This window comes from Parasteatoda tepidariorum, chromosome 3 (assembly GCF_982258835.1).
Source record: "Parasteatoda tepidariorum strain Cologne lab strain chromosome 3, Ptep-v5.0, whole genome shotgun sequence".
Classification (NCBI taxonomy): domain Eukaryota; kingdom Metazoa; phylum Arthropoda; class Arachnida; order Araneae; family Theridiidae; genus Parasteatoda; species Parasteatoda tepidariorum.
Window position 1 is genome coordinate 108102373 of NC_141757.1, and position 20809 is coordinate 108123181.

General features: G+C 29.5%; 1 protein-coding gene across 8 annotated transcripts in view; it reads left to right on the top strand.

Moving 5' to 3' along the window:
• Stacl (SH3 and cysteine-rich domain-containing protein) overlaps positions 1 to 20809 on the top strand; it is a 309612-nt gene that overhangs the window by 224518 nt on the left and 64285 nt on the right. For all 8 annotated transcript variants that reach the window (XM_087159889.1, XM_043045475.3, XM_071184157.2 and 5 more), the window contains exons 4-8: positions 2544 to 2696; positions 13156 to 13320; positions 14493 to 14573; positions 16365 to 16535; positions 19544 to 19698. In XM_087159889.1, the coding sequence (XP_087016015.1) occupies positions 2544 to 2696; positions 13156 to 13320; positions 14493 to 14573; positions 16365 to 16535; positions 19544 to 19698 (725 nt within the window). The remainder of the gene's footprint in view (positions 1 to 2543; positions 2697 to 13155; positions 13321 to 14492; positions 14574 to 16364; positions 16536 to 19543; positions 19699 to 20809) is intronic.

Below are 20809 nucleotides of genomic sequence, written 5' to 3' on the forward strand. Positions count from 1 at the left end.
ATTAAAAATAATTCAAATGTTGAATTTTTTTTATTTATTTTAATTTTGTGTGCTATATAGTTTCTTTTTGACTTCATATAAGAAAACAAAGAAAGAACATGTTTGACTTTGAGAAAAATAAATTCAAATCCTATCCAATCCACTCAAGAAAATCAACTAACAATAGTCTTTTGAGACAGCATCGGTTGTATCCAATATTATATGTTTGCTTAAAAATATTATCAGAACATCTAAATATTTCCTTTCGAGATGACAATGAGAGAAAATTAATCATTCAAATGGTAGCCAAAATCATTAATTCTCTTTCATCTTTAAAGATACATTGTTAATTGAAGATACCAAAAAAAAGAAAAAGAAACTGCAGATCTTCGTCGAAAAGGTTACCTCAGATTAATTATTAATCAAGGAAAATTCTTAACAAAACAATTAACGGCGCGTTTTTTGGCTGAATAACAACAGCCTAGCTCATCGATTATTCAACAAGCTAGAGACAGTCATTAGTCTGTGATTCCGAGAGTGAGCTTTTTCTTTCTCTTTCGGAAAGAGTAATTGCACTGAGTATTTTGTTTTAGGTAACATTTTTCATGATTAATTACTTACTTTTTAGCATTATATTTAATTTTTACCCCCCCCCTTTATGGGCGAAATAATTAACAAGCTATTTACGATTTCATATCTGAAACATAATCTAAAGATATTTAATCTACCTACAGGGAAATGCTATTTTTATTATTTATTATTAATTTATCAGCTAAATATCTAAAGAGTCGAAATATATAAACTTTCTATTTGCTTATATAGGCGTCAAATATTTTTTTCAAAAGTAAAAATAAAGTAAAAAATCAGATAATCAACAAGTCATTTAGCTTACTATTTATTCACATTGTTTTTTATATATGTTACAGCCAAAGTGTTGAAACCATTGACCCTAAAGACTACCCAGTTAATGTGCATATTAACTAGGGTGATTCGTTAAAGTGCACAAAAATTGTTTCAGTTTTTCAAATTACCTAGTAAATCTGCAAACTACCTAGATAATCTACATATTACCCACTAGGCACTCGTTAAACTGAAAATAAGATCTTTGCTAAAGCAGCAACGTTTCTATACGCTCATATTAAAATAAATCTTTTTTCTTCTATATAAAAATTCAAGTGACTACAATCAAGTAATCAACACTATAGTTAATAAAATCAATCAATAATAACTTTCAAAAAATTATAATGTAAAAGAATAAAATGGATTAAAATATTAATTTATTTAAAAATTAACATAATGTCATTAACTGTTTTTCAATAAGTCACAAATCAAGTCAATAAATACAACCAAACAATTAATAAATCATTTGATAGAATGAGAGAAACAAGGAAACTATTAATGCGGACATTAAGTAAATTGCGGAGTACTCTTGATTCTACACTTTAACTGATTAACCTAGTTACTTTTGCTGGCAATGTGCATATTAACGACTTTCGAGCTCTGAGTAGAAAATTTATTATGAACTCTTTGCAGTTTCAAAACAATTATCTGTTACGTCACAGTTTTACCACCAGAGAATTAGGACAGAAAAAATTACTTTCCTGGTTTGTTATAGGCCCTTTATTTTGAATACATAGTATCCTGAACAAGACTTATCTTAACATCATTACTAACTTAGTAAATTTTGTAATGCTGATGATCAATCACAATATCGAGGAATATTTTCAACATAATAAAGGCCGCAATTTTGGAATTCTTAAGGACTGACTTGATATTGTACTTTGTGGCGATGGCTTCCAAAATCTCCTGATCTCAACTGAGTGTTAGTGGAATGCAGTTGAAAAAGCATTTCCACATTTAGATACGCAACCATCTAGTCTGATACTATTAGAAAATGCAATTCAAATGTCACAAATGACCTTTAAACCTCTGGAAAAGTTTGTACCTGGAATCAAGGCTGCATTAAAGAGGTAATCAAATGAAATCGAGGGGATGGTTGTTATAAAATGACCACTCAGTGTATATATGTTTTTTATTCTAATCTTCATTATTTTATTCATTTCTGTCAACCCATAATTTTTATTCATTTATTTATTCCATTTTTATTATTTCTATATATATATATATATATATATATATATATATATATATATATATATATATATATATATATATATATATATATATATATATATATATATATATATATATATATATATATATATATATATATATATATATATATATATATATATATATATATATATATATATATATATATATATATATATATATATATATATATATATATATATATATATATATATATTAACAATTCTTACAGTCAACTAAAATTAATCTAATTTTCACAAATAAATTGCCCAAATGAGAGTCCTAACGGGCAGAAAAGATATACTAACCAATTTTTCTGACAAAATTCCTTATTATATTTTTAAAGCTTTTGTTCTAATTGTATGAAGATGACAAGCATTTCTTTTTTAGATTTTTCAATCCAAAATTAAAATGATTGTGAGTTTGAGGTAAGTTTTTTTTTTGTATTGCAGGTGCATGGTGACATTGCAAGGAGCTTGGGCAGGCAGGTGGGGATGATGCTGTTGGAGAAAACGTTCCACAGAAAGATACAATCCAGGAAGATCTTCCTTCATCGGGAGAGCCTGGAGACAATACTTAGCAAAGCGGAAGAACTACTAAATAAAGTAAGTGATAAGCATGTTGTTTTGTGTGCCCCTTGTCAATACCACCAAACATGTTACGGGAAGCTAAGCGAATTTAAGGCAGAGGGGTGCATTTCTTCTAGATCCATATTCTATATTCTTTCACTATATATTTCCTACTTAACACGTTAGCTTGCTCCCCTGGTACGAAGCCATATGCAATATAAACAAACTAATTAGGCATTGAAGTTGCCAAATACAGAAAACGAAAATATATCACGGTTACAATGAAATAAATAAATAATAAATCTAAGTTAGGTAAAAGACGTAGAGGAGAAATAATTCTATTTCAGCAATTTCGATGCGCGATACGGCACTGTATTGAATTAACTTCACTTTAAGTAACATTCTAACTTGTGTGGGAAATTTAACTCAACTTTAGCGCGCCATTTTGCTTATAAGCAATCAGCTAGAGCTGACGTCATAGGTCATATATGTGGGTATCTTTGATATTCTTCTTGAAGTGCTTGCCCCCAATTGCAACCAATAATGAAGAAAAAAATTGTCGTCTTAGCCTGAATGTTTGAAAATAAGCTATTTATAATAAATTTCAGGTAACTTCAAAAATGCTAATTTGTTGCTAGATCGTGATAGAGCACCTGAATTAGAGATATCGACTTATCCGCCATACCGGAGCAAAAGCTTATGCAAGGCCGGAAGCGCTACAAGATTCGGCAACTTATCGTTGCGAACAAAGCTATCCTCAACTATGATAATCCGTTAGGAAAAGTATCGTTTTTCAGAAACATTTTTTATACTTGTACAAATTCATTACAAAATTTATTTTTCTTGTAACTTAAAATAAAAATATTATTATAATATATTATTAGATGGAAACAGTTTATACACATTTTTAGAACTTTAATAATAATAAAATTTAAAAAAAAAAACAAGCAAATGAAGAATAATCAGTAAATTTATAATTGCATTAGATTTAAGCTTATCTAAAATTGATCCTGGTTTTGGACAATTTATTCCTTTCAGTCTTTTTGGAGGAGTTTTTAAGGGATTGAACTTCATGTTGAATGTGTAGTGCTTACGGTAAGTCCACAATCCAGAATGCAAACACACATACACACAAACGAAAATAATAATATTTATATAAGAATATATAAGAAAATATTTGAAAAGAGTATTCATGAATAAAAATTAATTATCAATGTTTTTCTACAAAATGTGAAAATAACGAAATTTTAAAATAAATATGTTTTTCTGATTACCACTCCCAACGTTTAAAGGGTTTTTTTTCTTCCGGAATCCAAAATATTCAGCTTACTATAATCATTTTTAACTTATTTTATTCAATTTTAGTTTATACATGCACCGAAACTGCATAGGACGTTTCAGACCTGACCTGTGTACTTAACTACCTGACATGAAACTTAAATTTGAGACTGTTATAGATAAAACGAAATAATATATTTCCTTCTTTAAATAAAATATTTTTACTATAATTAGAAGTCTTTTGTTGGCTAGCACATCCACAGGGGCTTATGAACTCTATTGCAACGTCAAGGTTTCGCAAAAAGAAGCTCTATCGTTTGAAATTCCATAGTCGAAATTTATTAGGAATTGCTAATTTTGATAACAATGAGGATTCTTCGAAATTGTCTTGAAAAACTCTTTATGTCTTCCGCTAGCTCTTCTTTAGAAAATAATAAGGGTTCTTCAAAATTGCTTTGAAAAAATCGTAATGTCTTCACGTTAAATTAAATATTGAGAGCAAGTTTTTTTTTAAAAGAAATCGCACAACAAGCAAATTTGGATGCTTGGCATTTTTGTTTTTGTTGAAATTTTCTGAATATGCTCTCGATGCAAAATTATATTCGACACTTGTTCTTTTTTTTTTTTTTTTTTTTTTTTTGTTAAAAAAAAATTTAAGATTTTGAGGGGTTAAGCTGAAGATCCTCTAAAATTTCGAGGAAAACTCCCCTACTCAGAACACTTCAGTTCACTAACAGTTTTAAAGATATAAAAATTTTAAGTTGTTGAAAAGTTGTTAAAGTTATAAGTTGTTGAAGTTTATTTAAGCTGTTGAAGTTTATTTAAGTTGTTGAAACTTATTTTAGTTGCTAAAGTTATAAAAGTCTTAATTGTTAAGTTGTTAAAGTTTCAAGTTAATAAGTGCAAAAAGTACATAACTGTATTCCTTTCACTATAACGTTGAAACTGATAGTGAACTGAAGTGCTCCCATTGATTGCTAAAAATATAAATTGAAATCAATACCTCACTTGCCTAGATAGCAATGCCAGATTTATATATATATATACATGTGTGTGTATATGAATGAGTCAGAACTTTCTCTTTTTTTACATAAAACTTAAATAACTTCTTTACTATTAGATACATCGACTCGAGTGAGACTTCATTCGATTCAGAGAGTAAGAAATTACATCGTTACATCGGAAACATATCACTTGCCAAAATGGCAACGACTATGTTTTACCCTATTGCCCCCTCTACTTCAATAAATTGACAAATTTTGTTCGAATAAAAATAGGTATCTAATAGTTTTACATAAAGAACATATCCTGAAAATCTCAACAAAATCAAAAATTTCAAATATCTTACCCTGTCCGACTCTTAAAAAACTGGCTTTTAACTACACAGTTAAATATTATTTTACTTTCACCATTGGTTTGATACAAGACAAGTACGACGTATTACTCCAAATACAGAGATCTTAAATTTTAAACATATCACTTAAGTTCAATTTTTTTCTTAAATATCACAGAAAAAATAATTTGATTTTTTTCATTTGTTATTTGATTTTTTTCTATTTTGCTGTTACAAGAGCACAAAAAAAGAATACCTGCCGATAAGAAATCTATGGAAAAAATGCATTCTAAGTGTATAAGCATGGAAATTTGAATGCATTTAAACATGTGTTTGCAATCATTATTTAATCTACTGCAAAAAGAAACAAGCGAAACTATCTTTTCAGAGAACCTTTTCTTTCAAAAACAGAAATTCATAGAACATTATTTTCGTTTTCAGTTGTTTTGCAACGATTAATTTAATGCACCATAAACTGCCTGCAGCAAAATGGGAGTAAACTAAGCAGTCTGGGCTTAAATTAGAAAAAAAAAACTTTTTTTTAATGTTGACAATTTACATTAATCTTCCTCTAATTAATTCTATCTTTTAATTATATTCTGTTTTCCTACTTCAACTTTAAGATATATAATTAAAAAATTATTTTCCTCGCAGAATTTTATGAAAGCTTCTTTATAATCTGCTTAAACAGATAATTACATTTAAATTCTATGATTTTTTTTCTCCTGAAGAATATTATACATTTTGAACTTTTAATTTCCATGGTGTGTACTATTTACTTTTTAAAATTATGGTAAGTAAAACTGCAACTATGCAGCGTTTAAAAATTGTTTTCTTTTTTTTTAAATTCATCTTTTTTTATAAAAAAAAATGAATTCTAATTAATCATAATAGCACACAGAGCTATTCTGAATATTGAAACTTTCTAAAAATGTTCTGATTTTTTATTTTATTTTTATAACGAGAGTTTAGTGTTTTTTTTATAATGTTTTTATTAATATAGTTCGCCTTTTTTTTCCTGCTCAGCTACCTATCTCCCGATAATAATATTATTTTCAAATTATCTTCCGCTCAGCTTACGTATCTCTAATTGCCTCTATGTCCTCTTAATTGTATGCTAACTTTTAGATCCCGCAATCAACGCTTTGGACAACATTTTGTATAATTTTATAGCTTCAAAAATAGTACTTTTTAACATGATTTCTTTCAGCTTGTATTCTTTTACAAAGGAATTGTCTATGTAAAAATATAGTTACATTTAAGCTCATTCGCTGGAGTTTTTAATAACAATGATAAAGCATGAAAATGGTAAGAAATAAATTCGATTCATTCTACCTTTTGGAATGTTTTATGCATATAAATATCTTATGATATAAGTCTAGTAGATTTTGTATTATGACTAACATGCGAAAAAATACTTTATAAAAATAAACCTTCAGTATGCATAAAATGCTGCTCAATAAAATTTATTCCATTTTATGCTATAATTAAAGATTACTAAAACATGATAATTAAATTCAATTAATTGAATGTTTTTTCAAGTAATGTTTTATTGAACCATTATTTAAGTGCTCGGGTTCAGGGAGGTTACAGCACTTCGGATTCTTACTTATCTCCCTTTTATTTCAAAATTAATAATTTCAATTGCTCTCATTACCTCTTAAAGTAATTGTATGCTGTCTTACATCTCAAAATGTACAGATTTCACTCTTATGGTTGGAAAAATCTTACTTTCTGAAGAAGAAAAACTAAAATAATTTTGTCATTAAATTTCTAAGTAAATCCAGTATTTCTCGTGAAAAAATGCTTTTTAAGCAAATCAATTGAATAAGTCTTACAAAATTTAGTACCTTTCTTTAAAAATGCTAAATCCTACTCTTTTTTTAACGACTTTCAAACCTTTCAGAACTTTTCTTATTATTTCTGCACATTTTCCGTTCCATTTATTTGAAAAATAATCAATCATTACATGAAAAAAGATATTTTCTTGAGTAATACTTTTTTAAACTGTTTTGCTTTTGTGAATGAAGGAAATAGGGAATGAAGATCAGAGAGTTTCTTCATTTTTGATATTTCACGGGAGTAATAAGAAACTTACGTCTTTAAAAATATCTTTCTGCTTTTATTAAATTTCTTAACTTTTTTTTCGTAATCATTACTTATTTAATATTGAACTGAAGTTAGAAACTGTTTTGAAATTAGTTTTGCATTGAAATGTACTAGTAAGCTTTTCGCAAATGTGATGTTTTTAAAATGAACGAGGTATCGTAAATAAAGTAAAGGGGAGAACTACTTGAAAAAAATTGCATCATGCATTTTAAAAAGAAACTTAAATTTAGAAACAGTTTATTGTTTTTATCTGAAAATAAACATTTTAAGCTTGCGTTGAACAGAATTTGGGACACAAATTTGTCAACTTATAAAGAACACAAATTTGGTTGTAGTTTTGTATTGAAACAGTAACTTTTTGAATAAAAGCAAAGATAATTATTGGATCAAATGTAATTATTGAAAATTAAAGGAAGAAAGATTGACATAAAAACTTTGATAATTAATTTTAGATGTGAGCTTTTGTTGAGAAATTGTTTTGTGTTAAGAAGAAGGGTTTTATAAGAATATCAAACACAGATATAGATAGGTTTTAAACTAATGCATAATGTTAAAAAAAAATTCATGCGTGTATTTGTGTTGAAACAATAGCACTTTCAATCATAGCATAGTAGCAAGTTAAAATTTACTTGAGTAGTTAAAAAAATTCTGCAGATTACTTAAAATCAAATGTTCAACCAACATTTATAACATAAATAAATACAGACAATTTTAAAGTTTATAATGTGAGAGTTACATTTTGAAAACACTCGATTTTTCATTAAAAAAATATGTTATACTCTTCTTTATTAAAGTCAAAAATAAATTGATTTAATATTACCCTTTTCCGGAAGTGATGAAAAAAAATTTAATAATAGTTTCCTGACGTTTCTATGAATGCTATTTTACGCTTATTTTACTATGTTAGTTAAACCTTTCTTTCAAATTTTTTTTTAGAATGATAGCATTAATTTTGAATTATTATGACGCACATATTCAGTTATTAACAAAGCTTGACAAATCATTCTAAATTGGGGAAAAAATTTCACTAAAATTAATAGTTACCAAAGGAAGTCATGTCATAAGTTTTTATTCGATAAAATAGTCAAATAAAAGTGAAAGTGCTGCAAATGAGTTTTAAATGTCCAATTCTTTTTTTATTAAATTTATGGTACATCACTTTTCATCTCTTCAGACAAATTAATTTCCTTTTTTATAATTTTAGAGGCTATATAATTTTTTATAATTTATAATTTCGTTCTTTTAAAAAATATCCGATATAAAAAATTTAGTGGAAAAATGGTGTTTATTTAAACATCTGGTACTAAAATTTTCATTAAAAACGATGCATTCTTTTAAACATGAGATATTAAAATATGCAAAAAGAACGGTGTGTGTTTTTTTTTAACATCTGGTAAAACGAAACACAGCAAGAACGAGGCTTCTTTTAAAAAAATGACCCACATAATATATACAGAGAGAACAGTTTTTTTTTAATATCCTGTTTGTTCAGTGTGCTGAAGAAAAAAAATCCACCCTGAATAACTTTTGATCGAATGATCGGATCTTCATGTTCTGGGACTCAATCATAATGGTTTGAGGGGATAACCTCAAATATACTAATTACTTAGTGTAGACGATATTTTAAGATACCAAATCAGACACAACATGTACTTTTTCTTAATAAACATATCTTTTATTTCAACGAATTTGGGTTTTTGACCCCCCAAAATATAAGGATATAATTTAATAAGTATAATAATAATATTTTATTCGTATATAATATATTATATATAATATAATAGAACTTTTTATATAAATTTAAAAAGTTCTCGAAGCATACCCAAGTACGTAAAGAGTAAAACTAGCATTAAGGGATACAAATTTTGAATCTCTCTCCAGACCAAACTATTTGGACCATATATTCCAAATTGCGGCTACCCCGTATGTTTTGGGGGTCAGAAATCGGAATCCGTCGAGAAATGAGGAATGTTTATTCAGAGAAAATACATTTTAGTTTCTGATTTCGTAACTTAAAATACCGTCTATAATAAATTAGCATATTTGAAGTCACCTCCTCTAAGACCCATTAAGATTGAGTCCTGGAACGTGAAAAACCGATCACTGGATCAAAAGTTATTCAGGGTGAACGGTTTTTTTTTTTTAGCGTACTGTACAGTTTATTATTATTGTGTTTAATAAATATTTATACAAGCAAAAATGCCTCGAACAACGAGAGAAAAAGTTTGATTGCCCGGGATCACTGAAAAATGGCAGCGCCTGCTAGAAAATAATTTGCAAGCACTCAATTGAGCAACAACTACTTTCATAGCAGTGGAACAACCTAAATATCTCGAGCTATAGGGGAAAAAAAATGGTGATTTCTCTGTTTGAAACTACTGAAGAAAATAGCAATCAAGTGCTCTAATGAAATAGAATCAGCTTAGTAGTGGTATAAGCATAAATGTCTACGTAATTGTCGCATGCAAGCACTTAGTTGAGTAAGACCAACTCAACTTCAATAAAAACAAAATGCGCTCCGTAGAACAGGGCTGGTTGCATATTTAAGTCTTGGACAAGGCGAGTTCAAGCATCAAAGTCACTAGATGACCTTAATGCTCGCAATCGGGCCTCAAATGACCTAGAAGGACCAAAAGATTAGGGCCCTTAAGTGCGAAGGTAACTGGTTCGTTTTCCGTCGTTGTATCGATTTGACTTCAACCTGTCATCTGTTCAATTTTTTTCATAATGACTCGGTCTTACAGGCCGCTCGAACACGCAATGTTACGAAATTATACATCATGAAATAGACGATTATGAATAAACAATCCATATCCCATTCATTCTTAAGTTCTTCAAGAAAGCGTATAATTTATTTTGAACATTTCACGCATTAAATTTCATGCGATTCTTTAACAAACAGAGGCGTTTTTAGAGATTTTGATGTTTCTTGTTATTGTTATAATTTTCTATTCCAACGCTGCACATAGGCGTGCAGTGAAAAACAGCTTTATTCTTTTATGGCAAGTTTATTAAAGCTTGTATTTAATCTTTCCATTACATAATTTCCCTTGCCGCTTTTAATTCAATAAGTAAATACAAGAAAAAAAGAGAAAAAAATCTTATATCCACTTCCAGACTGAAAAAAACAAAGAATTTTCCTGAAATGTGGCGAAGCTAATTCAATAATTTATCGCCAATACATTAGTACAGGATCGATAAGCCGTCTTGGAGAGTACAATAAGATGCCAGTAATTAAATGAAGATAATGTTTTGAAAGAACTAATCTCATTTACAGTTTATCTGATGTTATCCATGTTCTCATATTTAAATATATTACCCCTATAAAGTAGCAAAATTAAGTTTGCGGAAAGAATTACTCGAATTAATTTCAAAGCAATTATTTTAAAGTAACTGGTTGAAATTAAATTACGACACTCAGTTTTCAAATTAATTTTGAAATATTTTTAATTATTTATACTACTAGGGAATACATAAAAGAATTGTCTGTACAGAAAAATTCTAGAATCGTTAGTATGATAGTCCCGAAATTCGGGCAATAGGTACAAGGGTCCATTTTAGCCCTCTTCTCAGAAATTGTTCAAAAACCTTAATTAACCCATTCGTTGGGAGGGTGGTGTTAAAAACCATTTTTTCTCACATGATCTGCGTTACAGATATTGTTGCAAATGAAACGGTAGACGATTCTATACATGATTAAAAACTGCATTGATTTTTTTTAAAAAATGTGAAAATGGAAATAAAAATCAACATGTTTCGAGCACTCAAAAATAGGCGCCCATTCTTTAGAGATTAAAAATATTCAAAACGGTCATTGAAACAAAAAAAATTGAGTTATGCCCCTAAAGTGTAAAATTGACCGAGAAAAGACGTAGACACAGTTCCCAGTAGAACACCGAAGTCAAGTATATCTTTGATCAAAGGGCTACCAACAGTGTCACCCCTATGACCATTCAGCGAACTTTGCTGAATATGGGCCTCCACATCAGAAGTCTGGTTAATGCATCAATGCTAACTACTGTTCATTGGTAACGAAAGTTGGAATTGGCACACCAGTACTGCAACTAGACGTCCACTGAGTGGCTACAGATGAATGACGTTTTATGCTCCATTTGGACAGATAAATGGCGTCAGATTTCTAAAAACAAACACACTGCAACAATTGTCGGAAGGATGCAAGCTGGAGGAGAGTGCATTGAGGTCTGAGGAATGTTTTCGTGGCATTCTCTGGTTACACTCATCATTGTTTACGGCACGATGGATCAACACAAATATACATCCGTCCTCGTGGACCATGCCTATCCCTGATTGTTTTCCTTTCAGGATGATGGCATCTACCAACACAACAATGCGGGCTCGTCATTTAAAGAGTACCAGGATGAGCTTTCCGTACTCCCCTGACAAAGTCCCTGGACTTAAACCGAATCGAGAATATAAGGGACCACATCGCTCGGGTTGTTCGAGCCATTGATCCTATACAGTGCAACCTAGCTCAACTGACCACAGTACTGGAGTCGGCATGACTCAGCATCCCTGTGAATTTATATATTTCTTCCTCTGAATTCAACTCTATGAAACATCTGTAAATTAATACACAAGTACTTTTACCCTTTTCTATTAAATGCAACATCTTAAAGCAACTATAAAATTGCTACATCAGTATTTTTTAATTCATTTCTGGTTAATTTAACACCTTAAAAGAGCTACGAAATTGCCACATCAGTATTTCTTATTTTATTTCTGTTTAATATAACATCTTAAAGCAGCTACACAATTACAACGTCAATATTTTTACCTAATTTCGAGTTAATATAACCTCTTAAAGCAGCCATAAAATTACTGCTTAAGTATTTTTTTAATTCAATTCTAGTTAATATATCATCCTAAAGAACTACAAAATTGCTACATCAGTTTTTTTTTTTTTTTCATTTTTGGTTAACATAACAACTTAAAGCAGCCACAAAATTACTGCTTAAGTATTTTTAATGCAACAAGACTACTACGTCAGTATTTTTTAATGCCTTTTGGTTTATATAACTTCTAAAAGAAGCCACAAAATGACTATTTTTAATACACTTTAGATTTATATAAACCTTTAAAGCAGTTTCAAAATTACCTAAAAGAGCGGTCAACATATCTGACACCCAAATGTCAATACCCGGTGGGCATTGGAGAAAAAAAAAGTTTCAAAATCACTTCGCTAGGATTTTTGTATACATTTCTGTTCAATGTTCATTCAAAGAAAACTTTTTTTTAAATAACATAATACCTGAGCCGCGATGGCTCAGGGGATAGACCGTTCGCCTTCCAATGAGGCGAACAGGGTTCGAATCCCAGTCGACACGAATTCCGCATCCGACTTGCACCGACCACAGTACTGACGTGAAATATCCTCAGTGGTAGACGGATCATGGGTTAGAGTCACCTTGCCGTCAGGCTAACCGTGTGAGGTTCTCATGGTCTTCCTCTCCCTGTAACGCAAATGGTGGTTAGCTCCATTAAAAAGTCCTCCACTAAGGCAATTTTCTCCCAATACTCGATCCAGGAGTTCCTTTGTCTTCTGAATTGGGTTCAAAATGACAAGGCTACGGAGTTGAACATTAATAGTCGTAAACCCATAAAACTGGGTCGGCTTCAACGAAGGTTATAAAATAAAATTATAAAATAACATAATACCTCCAAAAAAATTTTATAAAAAAGTTTCAAAACCGGAGACATTTATAAAAAAAAATATGGTAGTGGATGAGTTAGCATTAATTGATTTATTTCTTGCAGTGTCATCAGGATTATACAGAAGCTTATAACAATCTAATATCACACCGAAGTCACACGAAGCTAGCTGAGTATTATGACATGCACAATGCCTACGTACAGCAGTTGCATGCAGCTAATGGGATGCTGGAATACTATCACAAAGAAACTTTACCCAAACTTTTAGAAGTAAGTACCTCATTTCAAGTCTATCAGCTGCTGTCCAAACATTGAGGAAAAATTGAAACAAACTTTTCCTTATTCTTGCGGGTGTTTTTAAAGAAGGAAAAGCTACTAAATACGTTTAAAAATTTCAGATTTCAACTATTACTGTTTCAAAAATTTAAACCTTGATGTTTGAACAAATATTCAAATGAATGTTAGTGCTAATGTATAACCATAATATCGTTTGGATCGGTTTAAACCCTAATAAAATGGAAATGGTACAAACGATATTTTTTTCTTCTTATTCTGTAATAAAATTCCATAATAATTTAAACAACTGAACTAATTTTATAAATAGGACAAATTTTATCACTATTGTTACTGGTCGTACAAATGCGTTATGAAAAGACGTTGAACTACAAATACGTTTGTTACCGGACGTCCAAATACGCCAAATACACTTTTCTAAAATTTATTATTCTTACTTTATTACTTTATTTTTTACTGAGGACCGTTTAGCTGATCCATTCATCCTTTACAGAAAATTTACATTTTTGATAGAAATCGATGCACAAGACCAGGCGAATTATGGCCGGAAAACTTCTGTATCTAAACATTAGCTACAGAGTTAAATGGAGTAAAATCTAAAATAGATATATAATGGAATAACACTTGGTAACCGACATAAATAAAAATGAGGTAAAAATACGGAATGATTTTAATGGGTCACATATCACATTGTTATCATACTTTTCTGTGTTCGCCAGTTTCTATGTATAATAGCTGTTCATATAATATAGGTTATATAGATATTCATTATTCATATGTAGCTATTAGCATTTTCTGATTTATTGTTACAGCTTATGAAAATATGAAACGACTTAAAGTTTTCATAAATATCCAATTAAGCCTTGAGCATGTTCTACACCGTGCAACAGGACGGATGCGTTAATCTTCGTTTTAAATAAGAAGAAAAAACATAATTATCCTTGCTATAAAAATAAATTTTTAAAATGTAGTTTAAACTATTATAAATTAATTTTAGTTAAAAAAATATATTTTTTAAAAACTATTGTAATGCTAGATTTTGTAAATATTTTAAGGCCATGCAAGTAAAACTAGCGTAATTTTTTCAACCTTGTATTTTTTTAACATATTTTGTTGTTTATTATTTTGTTATTTTTTTCCATCTGCAGGAATTAGAGGATGTTTACATAGATTTAAGTGATACTATATCAGGATCTATATTATCTGCGGCTGACATGTTGGTCAATAAGGTAAGTTTCATATTAAATCAAAAAAATTAAATATGCTTTTTTATACACCGACTCTGATGTAAAAGCTAAATCGATTCGTAGACACTGTAAAAATGAAAAAATCCGAATCAAATTACGGTAAAAATTACAGGCATTCAGGGTGCCGGTATTTTTTGCTTAAAATCAGTTTTATCATAAAATATTAAGGAACGAAAATATGATAGACCGTAATTTTTACTGCAATATGTACGGTAAAATCCATTTTACCGTATATATTGCAGTAAAAATTACGGTAGTAAATTGGAGTACGGTAGTAAAAATGGATTTTACGGATGATGTACTCAAGGTATAGTATAATTTGATCCGGAATTTTTTTACAAAGCCTTTTTTTTAATACAGCTTTACTTATTTCTCTTCAATCCTTTAAACGATTCAGGTTAGAAAATACAACTGTTTCCGGTATGTTACTATTATTATTGCAGGTTTTTTTCTTCCGAAATACCACTTTTGAATTTTTAATAATATTTCAAAAATAATAAATATTGAAACGAAAGAAATTTATATTTAAAAAAAAAACACTTTTATTATATTTTATTTTATTATTAAATATTTCTTTTGTTTTTTTTTTAATTTTTTTATTGAAACATAGTGCATCTTAAGCGAACATTACATTACCATTTATTAATTACATTAATAAATGGTAAGACCCGTATAATAAAAATGCGTGGCTAGAAACGATATCATACACAAAATGTTGTTTGAAAAGTAAGTTAACGTACACAACTTTGCTTCTTTAATTTACTGGAGAAAAAAATGCGCTTAAAACAGAAATCATTACCAACCACAATAAAGAAAATCCTTTAATTATTTCGAAAACATTAGTTTATACTGATAAATTATAAATGAAAACAGTTTACTGTGAAATGAGGGAATGGACAAAACATTGTTGGAATACTGGTAGTGCAGAAGTAAACATCTAATATGATGGTAACATAAAACAAAATATAATATAATTAACATAATTAATGTAATTAACATAATTAATATAATTATAATAATTAATGTAATTAACATAATTAATATAATTAATATAATTAAAATAATTAATGCAATTAACATAATTAATGTAATTAACATAATTAATATAACTAATATAATAAAAGTCAACAAAATTGTTTCAATTTCCTTAAAAAAAACATTATTTAGAACTATTGTATTTTTATAATATTAATAAAAGTTTTCTTTCCTGCACTAGCTACATCATATAAATATGATAATACCATTAACTTTCATTTATAATTTACCATTTATTGATTCCATAATAATTTGAAGATTATATTAGTCAAAAAGCATCTTGATATCATTAATGAAACAATAGAGAACGTATATTAATAGTAATTATGCTTCCTATATCATGATATATTAAAGCAGAAAGCTTAGTTTTTATTTCTATAAAACAAAATACATTACAATGGACTATTTTTAAGGGAGTAAATAAAATTATTTCATTTATCAATTACATAAATAAATTGAGGATTATACCTATTAAACGGAATTTCGGTATTATTAAATAAAACTACAGAATACGTAAAAACGTCAGTGACGATAACTAAAGAAAATAAATATTACTTCCATATCTTGATAAAATTTAAATTTGCTTTCTTCAATATTTTAGTAGAAATACGTTTTTAAAGTACGACCATTTTGTTTGAATGAGTTTAGTTGTTTTTATCCAATTTCGCTTCTTGACAAAAATGTTTATAATGAGAAAAACAAATGATAAAAAAAAAATCATTTCCATTTTTTTTTCAGTCCCGTGAGCAATCGAACCACTACGAAAATATTGCCACAACAGCACAAAGCGTCAAAACGCGTTCAGATTTGGCCAATTTTATTCGTTCTCTCAACGTGGAGAAACTTTCTCAACCGTCGACGAAGCACTTATACAATCCACCTTATATGGAGAATGATCCGGCACAAATGGTAAGAGAACTTTCTTTTTATCCCTATATATCTAGGGTGTTTACATTGCGAGTATGCCTGGATAGGATAAAATGCTTTCAGAATAATGGTGTTTTTTTATCCTAATCTACTCTTAAAGTATGTAGGCGTTTGTTTTTAGCCTTAAATCTTACGTTTTCGATGGCATTTTATGTATGAGAATTTATTTTTGAAATACTTTTATGTAAATCAAGAGGATATGAAAGATGTTGCATTTAAATAGTAGTGGCACGAGTTAAAATTTATGCTTTTTTTTTTCTCTTTGAGATTTTTCCTTAATTATATTATATTTGACATGCACAACTCCCCCCACCCCCAAAGGTGGACACTACAAATAGAAAACTAAATTAATTTTTTTTAGAAAAAAAATTCTTTCTATTTTTTTGTTTACAACAAATTGATAGGTTCAAAATTTCATTTTATAACCGTCGTTGAACAGTCGGCCCAATTTTGGGTTCACGACTACCAATGTTCAACTCCGTATCCTTGTAATTTTGAACCCAATCCAGAAGACAAAGGAACTCCTGGATCAAGTGTTGGGAAAAATTTACCTTCGTGGAGGCCTTTTTGATAAACTTATCCACATTTGCGTTACATGAAGAAGGAAATCAGGAAACCTCTCAGAGTTAGTCTGATGGGAAAGGGATTCTGATCCATGAGTCTACCACTGAGGATATTTTACGTCAGCACTGTGGTGGATGCGAGCCGGATGGGGAATTCAAATCGACCAGCCATCCCTGTGATTCGAACCCGGTTCACCGCATTAGGAGACGAGTTCTCTATCTAAGCCATCACGGCTAAAGGCTCAAAATTCAAAAAATCCCAAAAATTCAAAAAATCCCAAATGCATTTATGATTTTACAAGATCATTATTATGGATTTTTTCTACTATTTAAAAAGAAAACGCCAGCTTTCTCAAAATAAAATCTAGTTTTTATCCCTTCGGGGTGCTCTCTTCTGATTCTACTTTTTTTAAAACGAAAATTGTACTTACACTTTAATAGAAATAAATCTCTAAAAAACTTTTTTCCTGAAACAGTATCTTGGTTCCATGCCGAACACAGCCTAATACGGGACCACAATGGCATATTCATTATGTTCCAGTCCCACATAAAGCCGCAAAGGGTTAAATTTATTTCTTACTTATCAAAAAAAAAACTTATCTACTTATTTTCACATTACCACACATTTTGAACTATTTTTCAAAATAAATTATGAAAGATATTCTTTGCAACTAAAAGCGTATACGATCTATGAATTCATAATTATTTTCCTTTTCAGTAGATTAAATTAATTTTTAACAACGCGTGAATCATAAATACGTGTACGATCGATTTATTCTTAAATACCAATTATAAATGTTGATAACTAGATATATATGTTAGAGACATGAAAATAAATTACTTGATTAATATACGCTTCGTCAATAATTTAGTACATGTGTTTGAAATCTTTTAATTCATTATAGATTTGGTTACTCTTTTTTCCACTCGTATCTTCATTCAATATTTAATTCTTTGCAACAATATCTTTCATAACATTGCATAAATTATGTTAATAAATAATAAAATATTTGTTATAAGAGTTTAAAAAACTAATTAGATGTAAAATAAAAGAACGAGAATGAAATAAGGGTAAAATGTTAAATTGCTAACTATATACCTTTAATAACAGTTTAATTATTTTAAATCTTTCAATAATATCTAACAAACTTTTATTCATTCAATATTTGAATATTTACTTTAATTACTTTTTTTTACATTTCATTTTATTTATGTTAGTCAATAGTGAAATATTTATGTAAACGTTTAAAAACGAGTCGAGGGTGAAATGAAAAAAAAAAAGATAAAATAAAATTAAGATATAATATTACATTTTTAACAACCGTGAAAACTAATTTAACCATAAAGAATAATTTAAATTGTTAGTTAATGTTTCAATGCATTCCTGATAGACTTTGTTTAAACATATGAAACGTTTTTATTCTTAATGGCGCAAATATTACACAAATACAAATGAAATATTTTGAAAAAAACTGAAATTAATCCTTTTGATTCAAAAAGTTAGAAAAAAAAATTCTTTCTCATACGCATATGATCCTCTCTATATTCTTCTCATCTTGAAATCAGTTTTCCAAACAGAGTACAAAAAATATTTCTTTTAGAAATTACCGAAATTGCACGTTTCGCCACAAAACGAGCTGAATCTGAGAAAGTAAAACCAATAGAGAAGAATCATTTGCAAAAAATAATTAAATGATGCATTAAATATAATTAAACTCAGTTTCAGACACCTTTTTTGGTAGACACGTGACTTAGTAAGCGTCATGCTAAATGCTTTTTCTTGTGGGGGAAAAACGCGTGTAAACGAATACTTAAAAATTATTTATTAACCTGTGATGTATAGGATACACTTCTAGACAAACCCTATATTAACCCACTGGTTGTGCAGCAAATGGACAAAACTGGGAGAATGTTTCTCCTCGATACACTATTTACCCATCTAAATATGGAAAAAGCGTTTTTGCTATACGGAGAAGTCTGCACGTTAAAAAACAACTTCTTGAGTGCAGAATCGTCATGTATTTTCCTCTATGTTGTAATATACATATTTCTACTTAGAATATGTATGAACCAGTGTTGTAAACTTTATACTCCTAGAAAATCCATATTTTGAATATGTTCTAACATATTGTTGTGTAGCTACCAGGAGAACTCCTATGAGTACTTATGGTAACGAGGATAAGTCACTTCGGATTGGGGTTTGGAGTGAATAGTTTTGTCTTGATCTTGGCGCAAGTTGGTGTGAGAATCTTTGCGGTCAATCAACTCTTTCATTACTTCAATGCACCCCCATCAGAAATGTAGTCTCTCTTGTTACCATAGCAGTAGACAGCCCCAGACTTTCAGTCTGAAGGAGTTCTCCTCAAAGCCGCGCTGTACTGTAAACTGTAATGACTGTACTGTAATGACTTTTAATATTCTTCAAAGGAACCTGGAATGATGTTACGGGATGAGTTGGTCATCGACAGACTTTCTCAGCTTCCGAACCGATCTCAGACTCTTAAGCAGGACGTATCCAATTTGGAAGCACAGATCAAACAGCTTCAGGAGGCCGTAGAGTCTCTAGAACGGTTACAGAAGCGGTAAGAATTATTGCTCCTTTGGTTGGGTTCAGAGGGTGAGTAGAATTGCATATTTTTGAAAATCGACTTTCTGCTAACTAGTCAATTAAATTCTCAATATTGAATCCAGCCTTAATCGGAGATCTACCTAACATAATGCCCCCTATATAAGTTAAATGATTTTTTTTTAAAAACCCCATACTTTGATTATAACAAGTTCTTTTTCTTTTACAGAAGATTAAATTGAGTTTATTGTGGATTATTTAGTTATTTTTTGTAAGTATTTGTGGAGTCATTAGCTTGAAGGTCGTTTTTTTTAACAACCAAACCATTTTCTTTGTACAAAGTGGTTCCGTCCAAAAAAGTAAAACTATCTTTTCATGTTCTATCTTTATAAAAAATAGTAATATCATTTTATGCAATTCAGGCTACCATAAAACTCCAAGATGGGTAACATTTTGCTGAGCGAAAGTGCCGTACGCTATTGCTCTTCCATCGGCCAGTCTGTAAATCCCAATTTCAAAATGATAGTCCTTATTTTTCAAATATAATACATTAACCAATAAAAAAAAATATAGTTAAGTTGTCAAAAAGTACGCTTTAGTGAAGGCGCTCTTAGGACTTGAAACGACAATTTTAAATCAATTAAATATAACCGCCATTACAAACCATTGTTTATACGTCATATCACCTATTGCTAAGGAAAATATAATAGCCACTTAAGTTTTTAACAAAATCAGATGCCTGCAAGCGACATCATCGTAGTTATCGATCGTGATTGGCTGTTGAAATGTGAATTTTGTTTATGTTGGCAACTGTTCTTCCATCCCATTCTATTTCAGAAAGCGATATCATTATCGACTGTGATCGTGCAACAATCTCGTAATTAGTGAATTCTTGTAAATTAATAGAATAAGTAGCTTATACTTTGTGAAGAAAAAGGAAAATATGAGCTGTTAATTTTCCTTTATTAGCGAAAAGAAGCCTGCAACAAAGTAAGCCTAACAGCGATAACGTTATCACGCCATTTTGTTTATAAAAAAAAGCAGTTAGCTCTGATGTTGTAAGTCAGGAGGTTGTGTATCAGCGCTCTTCTCGAGTTGAGAGAATATCGTTAAGCTTTTAAATTCAG